This window comes from Panthera onca, chromosome B4, assembly GCF_046562875.1.
Source record: "Panthera onca isolate mPanOnc1 chromosome B4, mPanOnc1 haplotype 2, whole genome shotgun sequence".
NCBI lineage: Eukaryota > Metazoa > Chordata > Mammalia > Carnivora > Felidae > Panthera > Panthera onca.
The window spans coordinates 99,291,262-99,306,879 of NC_138345.1; the positions used below are offsets into that span (position 1 = coordinate 99,291,262).

General features: G+C 39.4%; 1 protein-coding gene across 5 annotated transcripts in view; it reads right to left on the reverse strand.

Moving 5' to 3' along the window:
- NAP1L1 (nucleosome assembly protein 1 like 1) overlaps positions 1-12,620 on the reverse strand; it is a 32,367-nt gene extending 19,747 nt beyond the window's left edge. For all 5 annotated transcript variants that reach the window (XM_060656933.3, XM_060656931.3, XM_060656929.3 and 2 more), the window contains exons 1-2: positions 12,506-12,620; positions 1,618-1,654 (exon numbers count right to left, since the gene is read on the reverse strand). In XM_060656933.3, the coding sequence (XP_060512916.1) occupies positions 1,618-1,634 (17 nt within the window). In that variant the 5' untranslated portion in view covers positions 1,635-1,654; positions 12,506-12,620. The remainder of the gene's footprint in view (positions 1-1,617; positions 1,655-12,505) is intronic.
- Positions 12,621-15,618: the final 2,998 nt, after the last annotated feature.

A 15,618-nucleotide genomic window follows, 5' to 3' on the forward strand; every position in this document is an offset into this window, starting at 1 on the left:
ATCAAGTTGCCAGACTGAAAGGGTCCACCAGTGAATGCCTAACACGAGAAATTAAAAAAATAGATATAACAATGTGAAAATTTCAGAACTCTGAAGCCAGCGTAGCTTCCAGAAATAAATATATATGTATATATTTAAGACAAAAAGTGTCACATTACAATGATCAAGAATTGACTTTGAACTTCAACACAGCAATACTGGAAGCAAAGTAACAATGGAGCAATGCCTTCAAATTTCTGAAGAAACAGGATTCTCGAATCAGAATTCTATACTCAAACTATCAAACGTAAGGATAAAATAGTTATTTTCAGTCATGTCAGATCTCAAAATAATTTACTTCCTTTGTACTTGTCCAAGAAAGTACTAAAGAACCAAAAGAAAACAACATGGGATACAGCAAACAGCAAACCTGAGAGAAGGAACCAAAGGAAAGGAACAAAACCCCAGGAAGATAATAAAATAGATCCACAATGACAACTGTATAACCAAGGTTAAGCAATTCAAATTGGAGCAGGGCAATACAGGAGGGCAATCACTTTGAAAGCCATTATCACTAAAATACCTGCTGCCATTCTTTTTATGTGTGGAAGGACTGGCCAGATTCTTAAATGTACTTGAATTTGATGCCCTTGTGCTAAATTTTCTGCCTTCCTACCTCCATGATCTGCTGCCTGCACCTTGTGGATATATCGTCATAGCATATGTCCTCCATCCAGAAGTGTACAGTTTTAATCCATTGCTAAGTTATGGGAAATCATAAGCAACAAACGGTGCAGTTCACCCATTCTCCCTTACCATATTTCTTCAAGATACCCATCCACACTAGAACCCTGCCAGAAGCCAACTTCATTAAACCTGTTTCTAGAGTGCATGGCCTTGCCCAATGAAGTCTTGAGGAAACTTGAAGCCAGAGTATGACCCAGATAATCTTTTTGCTTTTTGTTTTCCTACCTTGGAAACTTCAACTAATAGTAGTAATATTGCTTTTCTCTTTATGCAGCTAAGTTTGTGACCGCTTTTCAGATTTTCAAAATTAAACACTGATTAAGAATGTGTAGGTGTTAAAAATTAAACTGGTTAAGATTGCATAGGTGTTGAAAATCTAAAGAAAAACAAAGAAATGAATTAGACAAAAGCCAAGACAGTATTTACGTGTCTGGAAAGGTGGGAGGATGCAATTGAGAAGATGGATACTGGGTTTCCTCTAATAGTAATGCTGTACTTTTAAAAACTTGAATGTAAATATCCTATTATTCTTAAACTCTACGCATACATTTTATAAACTTTTTATCTTGTATGTATGATACATTACACTGTAAAGTAAAATCTCTGGGAAATACATCCATGGTAAAAATGAATTTCGTAAGTATTTATGATTATTGTGCTCAGCACTTTCCTAAGAATAAACACGAGCAAATGGTTTACCGTATTTATGACAATGATTATATACACTCTTTTGTCTTAGATATGCCATACCCAACTTTTATAATAGCAGATATTACCATACATTTGCATAATGTTATTAATACTGCTGTTAACCATACCACAGTACAAAGTGAAGCCTATCTCTGGAAAAGGAGAAAAAAAACAACAAAAAACCAATTATCTGGCACTTACTTGTCAATGTCTGCCATGTTGTAAGAACTCCAAGTATCTAAGGAGAGAAAGGTCAATGTTAATAATACCAACAACAAAATATATATATATATATATATATATATATACACATATGCCAAAATCTGCCACCTATTGTACTCATTATGCCCTCCTGGAGATCTCTTTTAAAAGTTTAATAATTCTTGTATCAAATGTCAGCCCTTTAAACAACTTAATGGCAGTTATAAAGCCCTGAGTCCCAACCTATATCAAGTAAACCTTCCCCATCCCTTCAAATGCACCTCATGTCTTATCACTGATAACCACCATACCCCCAAGGCTATCCTGGATATGCTGGCATATTGTCAACAAACTCTTGGTTACCTGATGTCAACACTGTTAGAACTAATCAGGGCATATCCTAAATTGTTTCTTACTATAGATAAGTACTGTATTAACTTAGAGAATATGGGTTTTAGAAAAATAAAACTTAAGGTAAAATGTGTTATATTCAGGCAGAAAAATGGCTGAATGCCAGAGGTAATGCACAAATTACAAAAAAAATAATCTAAACCAAGCTTAGGATCCCACATTAAAATCAAGTTTTTAATCTTTTAAAAATCAAACCACAGACTTTAACTCTCAAAATGCTACAAGACGTGATTCCTCATATCAGCATGTTTTATATGCCTATTACTTACAGAGTTAAGAAGAGTTATTGATTTTAGCAGTCAAGTGTTAATATTTGGAGTATTATTACTGATCTAATATTCAGACTTTAGACAAATTATGAAGAAAATATTTCTTCCTAATAATGTATCCTACTCTATTTTTTGTTTTAAATAATTTCTACTAGCATTAATATATTTCTCTAGTGATGCTGGGTAATTAGCCAACATTAACAAAATACTTAGCAAACAGTAAGGAAGAAATAATAATTCAAAAAGAAAAATATAGAATATCAGTCAAAGAAATACAAGTGGGATTCTAGTTTGTCTATCAAATCAGCAAGGATTTTCTTTTAATGCAGGGAAAATGGTGGCGAATATATGCATTTTTTTTATGTTTATTTTTGAGAGAGCAAACGAGCAAGCGAGCGAGAGAGACACCAGGCTCAAACTCATGAACCACAAGTTCATGACCTGAACTGGAGGCTTAACCAACTGAGCCACTCAGGAGCCCGGTGAATATGCATTCTTAAATGTGGCTAGTGTTACCATGAACTATTTTCTTTCTGGAGAGTAATGTGGCCATAGGAATATAAAAAACCTTAAAATATCCATCTCCAGCCTTAATTTGAGACCCTAACATGAAAAAAACCTTATGAACCTAAGGGCCTGTGCTTTTCATGCTGGCCTAGAAAGTTCTTTCACAACTTCGGTTAACACATCTTTTGGCTCTTAGCTCAAAGTTTTATGCTTCAGAGAGACTTCTCCAACCTGTACATTCTGGTTAAATAATTTCTTGGTTGTACAGACTCCTATAAAGCTCTATTTCTTTCCATCATAAAATGCCTTGGAGCGCCTGGGTGGCATCCAACTTTGGCTCAGGTTATGATCTCACGGTTTGTGAGTTCGAGCCCCGTGTCTGTGCTGACAGCTCAGAGCCTGGAGCTTGCTTCAGATTCTATGTCTCCCTTCTCTCTGCCCCTCCCATGCTCATGCTCTGTCTCCCTCAGTTTCTCAATAATAAACCTTAAAAAATAATTTTTTTTAAATAAAATGTCTCAAGTTTGTAATTACAGATTAGTGTTATTATTTGACTAACGTCTATCTCTCCCAACTAACCAGAGCACAAGATTCGTATTTAAGGGATTATATGTGCTTTTGCCAATCACTTCATCCTTCAAGACAGCAAGCACATACAGCTTACAGGCACAGCAGTTGCAATCACTTACCTCATCAAAAATAAACTTAGTATTAGCATGGAATGTGCATACAATGAAATGCTCTGCAGCCAAATTGAAGCAGATATGAGCTGATATGGAAAGAGCATAGGGTCTATGGCAAAATCCAACCTGGACGGGAATATATATATATATGTGTGTGTGTGTGTGTGTGTGTGTGTGTGTGTGTGTGTGTGCGCCCGCACATGTATTTATATGAATATGCATACTCTTGCACATAGTTTATGAATAAAACATTTCTGTAAAGATCTACCAGAAACCTAAGAGTAGTTACCTATTAAGACCAGGAGAAAATGAGAACTTATGTTTCATTCTCCATTACTTGCTTTTCCTATATACAAATACATTTTGCTAAAATTTTCGAACTTGCTGGGTTGAATATATAGCCTAATAAATCCAGCAATTATCAAGAATATGAAACTCCTCAAAACTTCTAAATTCAAATTTGTGTAACATTTTAACATGTACTCAGAAGAATGGCTACACTGCTTTGTGGAGTTAGATTTAGAATTGTAACTCTTAAAATGAAATTCTTTTGATTCTTTATTAAAGATGATTCAAGACAGAACAGGATGGCATTTACTTCTTCGGAGAGGCCTTCTCCAATCTGCCCACTCTAGCTAAATTAGATTTCTTGGTTGTACACATTCTTGTTTTTTAAAGCAGGCCTAATTTTGTACTCAGACCATTTGGGTTGACACCAGCTTCGTGAAAATCTAGCTCAGGCAAACAACTTCTGGTCTTATTCACCATCTACAAAAAAATAGGAAAAAAAAATTGTTCCTTCACTGAACTGCTCTTATAAAGATGCAAATTCATAAATGACTTGTGTTTGGTATCCACTAAACACTCAATAAACACAAGCTACTTTTGAATTCTGTCCAGTTTTAATTATCTTAGCACAGGGTCAGTATTCTGCAAAATTAACTGCGGAGATGATTGTTAAAATGTACAGACTGACCAGTGAATGCACCGTGGTAACGTAAGATGTTAACATTAAGGAAAACTGGGTAAGGGGCATATAGGAACTCTCGGGAGTATCTCTACAACTTTTTTGTAAATCTAAAATTACAAATAAGTTCATTTAAAAGAAAAAAGATTGATTCCCATGCCCAGATTCTGAACCAACAGGTCTGAGACCGTGGACCCAAAAATCTGCATTATAAACAAGAAACCCAGCTTCTGAGGCAGGTGGTTCTCAGATAATCAGATCACATTGAAGAACACAGGTTTCGGGGCGCCTGGGTGGCTCAGTGGGCTAAGTGACCAACTTCAGCTCAGGTCATGATCTCGCGGTCCGTGAGTTCGAGCCCCGTGTCGGGCTCTGTGCTGACAGCTCAGAGCCTGAAGCCTGTTTCAGATTCTGTGTCTCCCTCTCTCTGACCCTCCCCCGTTCATGCTCTGTCTCTCTCTGTCTCAAAAATAAATAAACATTAAAAAAAAAAAAAATTTAATAAAAAAAAAAAAGAACACAGGTTTCAGTCAATACCTACATTAGTTTTTTCACTGCACTCAATATTAAATAATCAATGAGAATTTTATTTATCAGACATAAAATTGCTCTCTAAAAGATCTGAAGAATTTCCATCTCTAGTAGTGACAAGCTATATTTTGCACACCAACTCTACCAATAAAAAATAATTGAAAGTACAGAATAAGTATCTATTGAAATCTTAAAACCAAGGAAAATTCCAATAAAACAGCAAGGAATTACTAACCCCAAACTAAAAGCAAAATGATAATCAGAAAAAGACACTGAGAACAAATGCCAATCTCAAATCTGAATTTCAGTTTTAACTACTGACAGGTGAAATCAAAAGCCCTAGACCTATTCAAGATGGGAAGAAATCTTTATACCAACCCTCCATAACAAGCAGGTGCCAAAAAGTGCTGTATTATCAGGGATAATAAACCAGTTCTCTTGGACAAAAGCCCAGATTCACTTTATCAGTGTGGTCCCAAAACCTCAAGCCCTGAGCTTAAAGCGGTCTCTGCCTGATAGTGTTCCTAAGCACCCACATATCCAAATGTTAAGTGAAAGGCACCTTCATCCTAGACCTCAAATAATTCATACAAGTTTTCAAGAGCAGTAAGGGCAAGAGAAAAGAATACAACAGAAATCTGTCCTTATAAAGACCTAAATGTTGTCAAAAGGACGGTAAACAAACTTATAACTATCATAGACAAATAACTAGGCTCAGTATCTGCAAAGAACGGCCATCTATTAAACATGATATGGCAAATTTGGCAAAGAACTAAATAGAACTTCTAGAAATAGAAATAATGGAAATCAAACTAAACGAACAGGTTTATCATCACTTATCATCAGAGAAATACAAATCAAAACCACAATGAGATACCACCTCACACCTGTCGGTATGGCTAAAATTAACAACTCAGGAAATAATTGCTGGTAATGATGAGGAGAAAGGGAAACCCTCTTGCACTGTTAGTGGGAATGCAAACTGGCACAGCCACTTTGGAAACCAGTATGGAGGATCCTCAAAAAGTTAAAAAATAGAACTACCCTACCACCTAGCAACTGCACTACTAGGTATTTATCCAAAGGATAAATACTGATTTGAAGGGGTACATGCACCCCAGTGTTTACAGCAGCACTATCAACAGCCAAATTATGGAAAGAGCCCATATGTCCATCGACTGATAAATGGATAAAGAAGGTGTGTGTACACACACACACACACACACACACACACACAGGAATATTACTCAGCCATCAAAAAGAATGAAATCTTGCAATTTGCAATATGGATGGAGCTAGAGTGTACTATGCTAAGGAAAATAAATCAGTCAGAGAAAAATACTATTATGATTTCATTCATATGTGGAATTTAAGAAATAAGAAGTATAAACATAGGGGAAGGGAAGGAAAAAATAAAACAAGATAAAAACAGAGAGGGAGGCAAACCATAAGAGACTCTTAACTATAGGGAACAAACTGAGGATTGCTGGAGGGAGAGTGAACTAAATGGGTGATAGACATTAAGGAGGGTACTTGTGAGGAGCACTGTGTGTTACATATAACTGATGAATCACTAAATTCTACCCCTGAATACTACTACACTACACGATATGTTAACTTGAATTTAAATAAAATCTTGGGGAAAAAAATGGGGGGGAGGGGGGGGAACAGGTTTATCAGTAGACAAAACCAAGCTAGAAAGATAATTGAGGGAAGCAAGCTTAGAAGCAATCTTCCAAAATATGGCAGACACTAAAGGATACAAAATACTGATGTTAAATGATATTTGAGAATACAATAAAGTCTAACAAATATTTAATACAAGCTCTAGGAGTAGAGAAGAGAATGCAGAAAATATTTGAAAAAATTAATAGGCAAGAATTTTCCAGAACTGATCAAAGACAGCCCTACAAATCCCAATCAGGATACATAAAAAAGAAACCCACACTTAGATATGTGAAAAAGCAAGACATTAAAGACAAAGGAGTCTTTTAGTCACCTCAAAAGCACAAAGAGAAAACATTCAGATTAATTTTAAACCCACAAAAAGACAGCTGTCTTCTCTTCAATAGACACCAAAAGACAACAGAATCCTCAATTTGCTGAAAACAGCCAAGGATCTTAGAATATTATACCCAACTAAAACATCCTCTAAGAATGAAAGTGAAACAGATACTTTCTGGAAAAAACACCTCTAGCACTTTCACTAATAACACTCTGTTAAGTATATTCTTCAGGCAGAAGGCAAGTGATCCCAAACAGATGTAATTTGCAAGAAATAAGGAGTAAAAAGGATGATTGCATTTATCTAAATAAACATTTTCAAATACCACCACTGCCTAGTGTGTTAAAAATGAAAACTATCACAACACTAAGTTGGGGTGGGGAGAGGGTGGGGGTAATGGATTAAAGTATTCTTACATCCCTCAGCAGGCATGCTATAATTTCCGGGATGACTTACAAAAAATTAGAAACCAAACATGCAATTTCCAAAGTAGAAGAAAAATAATTTAAATTTATAAGTGTATTTTTATACCAACCTAAAAGAAAAAAAAGATAGTCTGGACAAACAGAAAGCACATAAAAAATATTTAAACCTAAACATCATAATAATGTTCAATGTAAATCAACTAAAACTCCCATTAAAAATTGTCAGGGAGGATTTAAGAAAATCCAACTACATCCCATTTATAAGAAACACATCTATAACATAGGATATAGAGTTGCCAAGTGAAATATAATCCTAACCAAAAGGAAGCTGGTATCACTGCATTAACATCAAGAAAAATAAACTTCAAGGAATAGCATTACTAGAAATGAAAAGGTCACTCTAACAAAAGATTGAATGAATTCACTACCCAATATATGTAGTATTTGGAAGATCTCAATTGAAAGACATAGCTCATGATATCGTGACTGAAGGCAAATCTTAACCTGAGAACTTGTACACAAAGAAAATATTCCACTGAACAAAGAGGGAAAACAAGTGAGTGAATTAGACCACTGATTATTTTGTGGTCTTGTAGTAGCTAGACGTCCAGAGACGTGTTATCAAATAACTTCTCACCATTCCAGAAATCTGAATTCTGAATTAAGTCCTCTTTACTTTCAGTAAGAGAGCTAACCTTTATGAAGCCTACTCTGTAAGGGATTATTACAGGCTTCCCTTTACCTGCAGGTAGAGTACTAAGCAACTTGCTCAGCAACAAATGTGACTCCCGAAACCCGTGCCCAGTCCACTATTCCAAAAACCAAAGTGCCTGCTCTATCAAAGCCTACGTTACATAGATTATACAGTAATATACTAGTTGTTATTCCTTTACAGAAAATGACTATTTCATGTGGAAACAGCCAATCACTAAAGATTACAAATGTCTGAAAGCAAGAGTTGAAGGGAACTGGTAATATCCCAAAGAGAAGATTTCCCTTTACCTGAGACCTCACATCTCCCTCCAAATACACTTTAAACAAATCTATATTTAAGACACTGTTGTCCTATTAATACTATTTTTAGTGGTCCCGAGGCTCAATAACTTTATTTGACTCCAACACAATCTTATAGTTTGAATACCATATTCTTTAGGCTCAGTTTTTCAATTCTGGGAGGTCAACAGCCGACTTAGAACGGACTTGTCTTTGAGACCCAAGCAAAAAGGACTTCTATTTGAGAACACTGCATACCTTCTGTCCAAGGGAGCTCATTATCTAGAGTATCATCTGATCCAACAGCAGAGAAACATACCTGGGCTGGACTAAAAACTTGCTAAAAATTCACCCAGCATTATTAATAAAACCAACTTATTTACATGGTGGGGGGAAATACACACACACACACACACGGCAGACAAAAAGCTTAGGAGCCATCACTTTACTATATGAAAACAAATTTCATGTTGGATGATTCCATGACCATAAATACTGTAGCTTTTCTACTGGAGCAGAGTGGAACTCAAGCAAGTGTGCTTTATGAATTCCAAGCTGATATATAGCTAACAGTTTAAATCAAGGGAACCCACTTTAAAAACCAATACAAAAGCCTCATAAGTCATCACTGCTCAGTTATGTAACCTTGGATACGATCTTTGACTGCTCTGTACTTCAGTTTCCACATTAAAATGTTGATACTACCTACCTCTAGGATCATTAAATTAGTTAATAATACACAGTAATTTGTGCTGTTACATTATTTATCCCTGTTGTGTTTTTCTGTACCCTCTTTACCTTAGAAAATTAAACGTAATTAATTAAATGTAATAGGTAATTAAATGTAATTAATAAGCTCTTCAAAATTACAGCCCCCTTCCCCAATAAAAGTCAAAATGTACAAAATTTCTGAACAAGTAAAAATGTATCAAAGTGTGTAGCAGTAAAAGTGCAGTGTTGGTAACCAAAAGTACAGGGACCACTTTCTACGGCAAGTGCAATAATGTGATCTAGTGGTCTCATATCAATGTACTAAATAACTTACAAGGACGGGCAAAAGCAACAACGTTCACCTTCTAACCCCTACTCTGCCCAACAAGGAGAACTTTTTATTCAGATGAAATTAGTATGAAATGGCGCTTAATATTACTATTAAACAGGTCTTCCATAAAAAGAATGTTATAAATACCGTCCCCCACTTTTTCTTTGTAGCCTTCATCACAATTCAACATTGTATATCTAGGATTCTTTTTCTCATGTGTTAAGATATTATGCCCACATAGATGCTAAAATATTTACTCTAGGAATCAAATAAAAACAATTACAGCTTTGATCAGACTTGAGAATCTGAATAGACTGATCAGTTTTCACAACTGATCAGGATTCTTCCTAATCTTATTTTCATTAACATTTCAAATTTATAACCAAAAAATGAACAAAGTCGTAGTTCATTTTGACTTCTTCATACCTTAAAGTCAAATAGATTTTGCCTCTTTTAGCCCCTTTTCCTACAAAAGATCTGTTTTTTACATTTTTTTAATGTTTATTTTGGGGGGGGGGGAGACAGCGTGCGAGCAGGGGAGGCGCAGAGAGATGGAGACACAGAATCCAAAGCAGGCTCCAGGCTCTGAGCGGTCAGTATAGAGCCCGACGCAGGGCTTGAACTCATGAACCACGAGATCATGAGACCTGAGCCAAAGTCAGACAATTAACCGACTGAGCCACCCAGGTGCCCCCCAAAGGGCTGTTTTTAATGTAATCTGGGGAGTTGAGAATCCAATCAGTTACCTGGACACAATAATGAGCAATAGCATTTTGGATTAAATTAATTCTGGACAAGTGTTGGGTTTGAGTTGTTTTTTTAATCTCTAGAGAACAAGAACAGTCATGTGCCACATTTAGCATTAGCTTAATATTGTCAATAAGCCCAATATCAAATATAAGTATTCTGCAACAGATAAAATTACATATTTTTCAAACTGATACGAATTTAAAATTACATTTATCAAATTAACACAATGTTGACCTGATATGATAATCCATAAAGTCAAGCTTTCATAACAAATGTTTAGTTCCATCTATCCTCCAAAGGACCAGTCTTACTAGAAGTAAATTGCCCATTTTAGATTTTGACCATTAATTTGAACTCTTAATTTTAAAAAATTGTTATTTTATGAATTTGAATAACTTCAAACAAGCATGAGACTTAGTCCCAGATGGTAACTGGAAAGCTTATTTACCTCCCAATAGTTTGAAACAAGTTACTCTATAGGTAAGGTTTTCCCCCTTACCCAAAGGTACAATGTTACTACTTCCTAAGTAAAATAAGTACAAGAGTGTTAATGTAACCTGACAAGAGAACAGGACTTAAATATTAATCTTTTTTTTTTTTTTAACGTTTATTTATTTTTGAGACAGAGACAGAGCATGAACAGGGGAGGGGCAGAGAGAGAGGGAGACACAGAATCTGAAACAGGCTCCAGGCTCTGAGCTGTCAGCACAGAGCCCGACGCGGGGCTCGAACTCACGGACTGTGAGATCATGACCTGGGCTGAAGTCCGACGCTTAACCAACCAAGCCACCCGGGCGCCCCTTAAATATTAAAAGGTATTTTGATGCTAACTATTTTCAAAAAACAGCAAATTTTGTTTTGTAGCTCTTCTGAAACCAGGCAAAGTGTTACGAGCTTTTAAAGTGCAGTCATTACAGAACTAGTTACTAATCATTTATCAGGCAGTGATGATCTAAACTAGGGGCTTCTTGAGCCGGATTCATTCTTTATGTACTCTGAAAGCCTAGACCTCCCAGACAGACCGCATTCCCCGCCTCCTTTCACTGCCTCCATTTATGGGAAATAGAGGCATAGACAAGACAGCAAGCTACTAACTTGGCCCATTTAAGTTTACATTAATGCCTCCTTTCCACCCCATACTTCCTCCACCCGGCCCCCATACACCTTAAAAACAACACAGCTAGATAAGTAACCTATTTTGGGAACTTCAATAAAGGAACTAATTTGTAAGAATGCAAAAGAAGTCCTAACAGAATTAAGAAGAGTGCAGGCCAAATCGTTTATTTCCATCTTAGAACCGTTTACAGGATTAGATTAATTAGGATAAATTCTCCCCTAATATGAAACCGTGGTCAAGACACCCATCCAAATTCTAACTGTACTGGAGGTACACACACACACACAAATTTTTTGATAATAACAGCTACCATGAACCCTCTACATGCGTTAATTCTTTAAGATCCTAGCAGTGGAGGCCCTACTTCATCATCCATCACCTACCACACCAATAAAAAGATAAAGACCAAGGATCAGCAGGTAGAAGTTTGAAAGCCAAGGGCTGCCGGACTTATTTACTCACTACTAGTTCCCACATCCCACCATCTCCCGACAGCTCTCCGGAAAGCAAGGACAAGCCACCCGGGGGTCTCCAGTCGAGCCCAGGCGGCGGCCACGTGTCGAGGGAAGCCGCCCGGGGTTTTCCCTCCCAGCACTGTCGCCGCCTCCAGTGGGCGGAGAGCCCAGCAGCCTCGCAGCCTCCCCGCCCCCTCCGGGCCTCGTCCCTTCACATCCCCTCCCTCCCATCGGAATTCGCAGCCTCCGCCGTTCTTTCCATCCCCCAGCGGCCTCCCTCCGGGGATTATTTTTGAGGAAGCGGGGGAGTCGAGGAGGCGGTGGGCTCAGCACTCGAACCCGGCCGGCCCGCCGGCCGTCGCCCGGCCCCCAGCGGCACGGCCGCCGCTCGGAGCGCCTGAGCGAAACCGCGGCCTCGCTCGCGTCCGCGCGGAGAAGCCGGTGGGGCTGAGGGGGCCGCGGCGCAGCCCAGCACGGCCCGCGGGCTTCCCAGGCCGCACCGACCCCCGCGCCTCCCCGGCCGCTCCCGAGCGTAGCGCCGGCCGCCCCGGAGGCCCTCGCGGGCTACGGGCACCAAACTCTGCGGACCGCTCGGGCTCCGGCCTCACGGGACGACCCGGGAGGCCCCAGAGGCCAGCGGCCCCCCGCTGTCGGCTCCGCGTCCCTCCCCTCCGCGCGGGCCGCCGGACCACTTCTGCGCCCCCCCTTTCCCTTTCAGGCCCCCATCCGTTACCGGTGGTTAGCACGGGGAGCCAGGCGGCCGGAGCTGCGCAGGCAGTGACTCAGGGCGGCAGCGGGAGGAGCAGGAGGCGGCGCCGCGAGCAGATGGCGCTAAAAAAGACCCGAGAGCCCGCCGCTCGCGCTCATATACAATTAGCGTCAGCACGTAGGGCCCGCTCCGCCGCCCCCCCAGGCCTCGCCGTCTCTTAGCAACGCGGGCGGGAGGCGGGCCCAGGACGGGTTGCCTAGCAACAGAGCTGTCCTTCTTCCCCGACGACCTCCGCACCCTCCGCGGCTCGCTTGGGGTCCCCGGCTGCCCGCCTCCGCCCCCTGCCGCGCGCCGCGCCATCTCTTTTCTCCCCGCTGCGCTGGGAAAGAACCCGCAACGCCTTCGGCTGCTGGGAAGGGCCGTGACCCGCACGCTAGCCCCTGGCGCACCTCGCTTTCCTCGGCCCGTTGCGGGACCAGCTGCCGCCCGCCCCTGGCCCGGCCTGATTCTCGCACCTCCCCGGTCCCCGGCAACCATTTTCTCTCCCCGCTCTTTTTTTTTTTTTTTTTTTTCCCCCTCTAAGAACAAGAGTTCTTTCCTCCTGACCACCTTGGCGGCCTCTTCTGCCGGTTTTGCTTCTCCTAAGTCGGTGGGTCTCAGTGGCTTCCGAGGCTGCCTCCTCATCCCTACCCCTCCATCCTTTTCCCTAACGTGCGGCGCGTTAGGTAGCTCGTTCTTGTGACGGATGAAAATGGATTATTTGTTTAGTGTCCGTGTCCGTATGCTTTATAATGAGGACACTGTTGTTTCATCTTGCTGAAAAAAGTAAATTTGATGTAAATCCTCAGGCCTGTGAAACATCATGGCTGTTTTTCAGTTGGTGCTGGATTGACTAACGTTAACTCTTAAACCAGTGGTTCTCAAAAGTGTGGTCCCCAGACCCTTTCGAGGGGGGAAGTCAAAAGTATTTCCATAATAATGCGAAAACGTTATTTTCCTTTTGCGTTCTCATTCTCTCATAAGTGTCCAGTGGAGTTTTCCAGAAACTACATGACATGTGACATGGAAACATTGAAAAAGGAAGCAGATAATAAAATCCAGTCACCTGCAGTTAAATCAGACATTAAGGAGGTTTGCAAAAAACCGAAAACAATGCCCCTCCATTTTTTTGTTTTGTAACGTAGTTACTTTATATATAAAATGTTCTTTCATGTTAATATTTAACTGGTTTATTGTTTTTAGATGAAATAATGAATACTTTTAAAGTTTCTTAATTTCTGATATGATAAATATCAGTATCTAGGATGCACAGAATAGTTATTCGGGGTCCCCAGGTTTTAGCCTATAAAGGGGTCATGAGATGAAAAAGTTTGGGAACCTCAAATGCTTCATTCCTTTACATTTCAAACTGCCTGGAGTCATCTATTGTAATGTTTACGTTTAGCAACTGTGTCTATTCCATTTTAGAGGGTACAGTTTTTCTTCTTGGCATCCCCAGCCTCATTAAAATTACTTGCCTTTCTCACTCTGTGCTACACATGCCTCGGTTTACCCTTTCATTTTGGTTCTTCATATGCGATCCTTTTTGTTTTTTCTCGATCTTCTTTCTTCATAAAGATCCTATTCAACAATGATGTAAGGTTAACAAGTATTATAACAATATCAGTAATGACTCCTCATGAAGAATCCACAATACATAAACTAGGTAGACCAGGGCCTAATATGTACATATACTTGGCTCTAATTTTAATGGAAGCCTCAAGAGCATTGCATTCCAATTGAAGCTATGCACGATGCAAGGTAATTAGCTTATTGAAAATGAACTAGATAACTTTCACCTCCGTTCCTTAAATCTTTGTGGTGGTAGAACTTCTGAGACCAAATTGAGAAGTTAGCTGGTTTTCCATCCTGCTCCAGGAAGCCCCACCAATTTCTATCACTGGTCTAAGGCTCCTAATTTATGATGCTTCACTTCTCACCCCACTTTATATTCTTTCCCCTTTTCTCCAGCCACCTCCTCCAGCTCTTCCTCCAGCTTTTTCCTTCCCTTCTTCCAGTGTATCTTAGCCTAAGAAATGAAACACTATTATATTGCTAATAATGCATGCCTTTTAACATGATCTTTTGCACCATCGTTTGTAAATCTAAAACTCTACCATTTAAGTCAAGTGAAGGTCAATCATTTATACATTCATTCAACAAATATGTTAGAAACAACTTGAGACTGGAAATACAGCATTGCAGAAGAAAGACAAGGTTCTTGGTTTTACTGAACTTATGTTCGAGTGAGGTAGGGCAAGTAACAGACAAGAAATGAAATAATTTTTGATATAAGTAAGTAAAAGAGCTATGAAGAAAATAAAATGAGACAAAGGGGTACAAGGTGACTGACTTATAGATACCGTTGAACTTTTCACATTGACTCCTCTTAGACTCCCAAAACACATAATGCAGTTAACTCATCTAATTTAATCACAATAAATGGTGGCCCTGGTCACTGATCTTGAACCATGCTTAATCTTTCATTTAAAGTTCCTTGTTATGGGGTGCCTGGGTGGCTCATTTGGTTGAGCATTTAACTTTGGATTGGGTCATGGTCTTGCAGTCTGTGAGTTCGAGCCCCACTTCGGGCTCTGTGCTGACAGCTCAGAACCTGGAGCTTGCTTCAGGTTGTGTGGTCCCTCTCTCTCTGCCCCTCCCCCACTCATGCTCTGTCTCTCTCTGTCAAAAATAAATAAACATTTAAAAAAATAATAAAGTTCCTTTTTGCTTTATCCCTCATTATTCTCATTTGGTAGATTTTTACATCATTGTAGCCCAGTGGTTTAGAAGAAGTGCGGCTTTGGAGTCAAATAGCCCAATTTTCATCTCGATTTTGTTGTGAAAGTTGAAACAACATGTAAGTTGCTTAACATGATATTTGACAGAGTTAACACCCAATAAAAGTTAACCATCATAAACTTCTTACTGAGCTTTTGTTTTGTTTTTATTTTATTTAAAGGTTGAGAGAACTCCCCTGAAGCTCCCTCTAATAATATCTGACACTATTTCTGTGAAATATTTTATCAAAAGCTATCTTGTCACAAATCTTAAAACATGTTTTCCTGAACTGAAATAGTCCACACGAATTACCACAA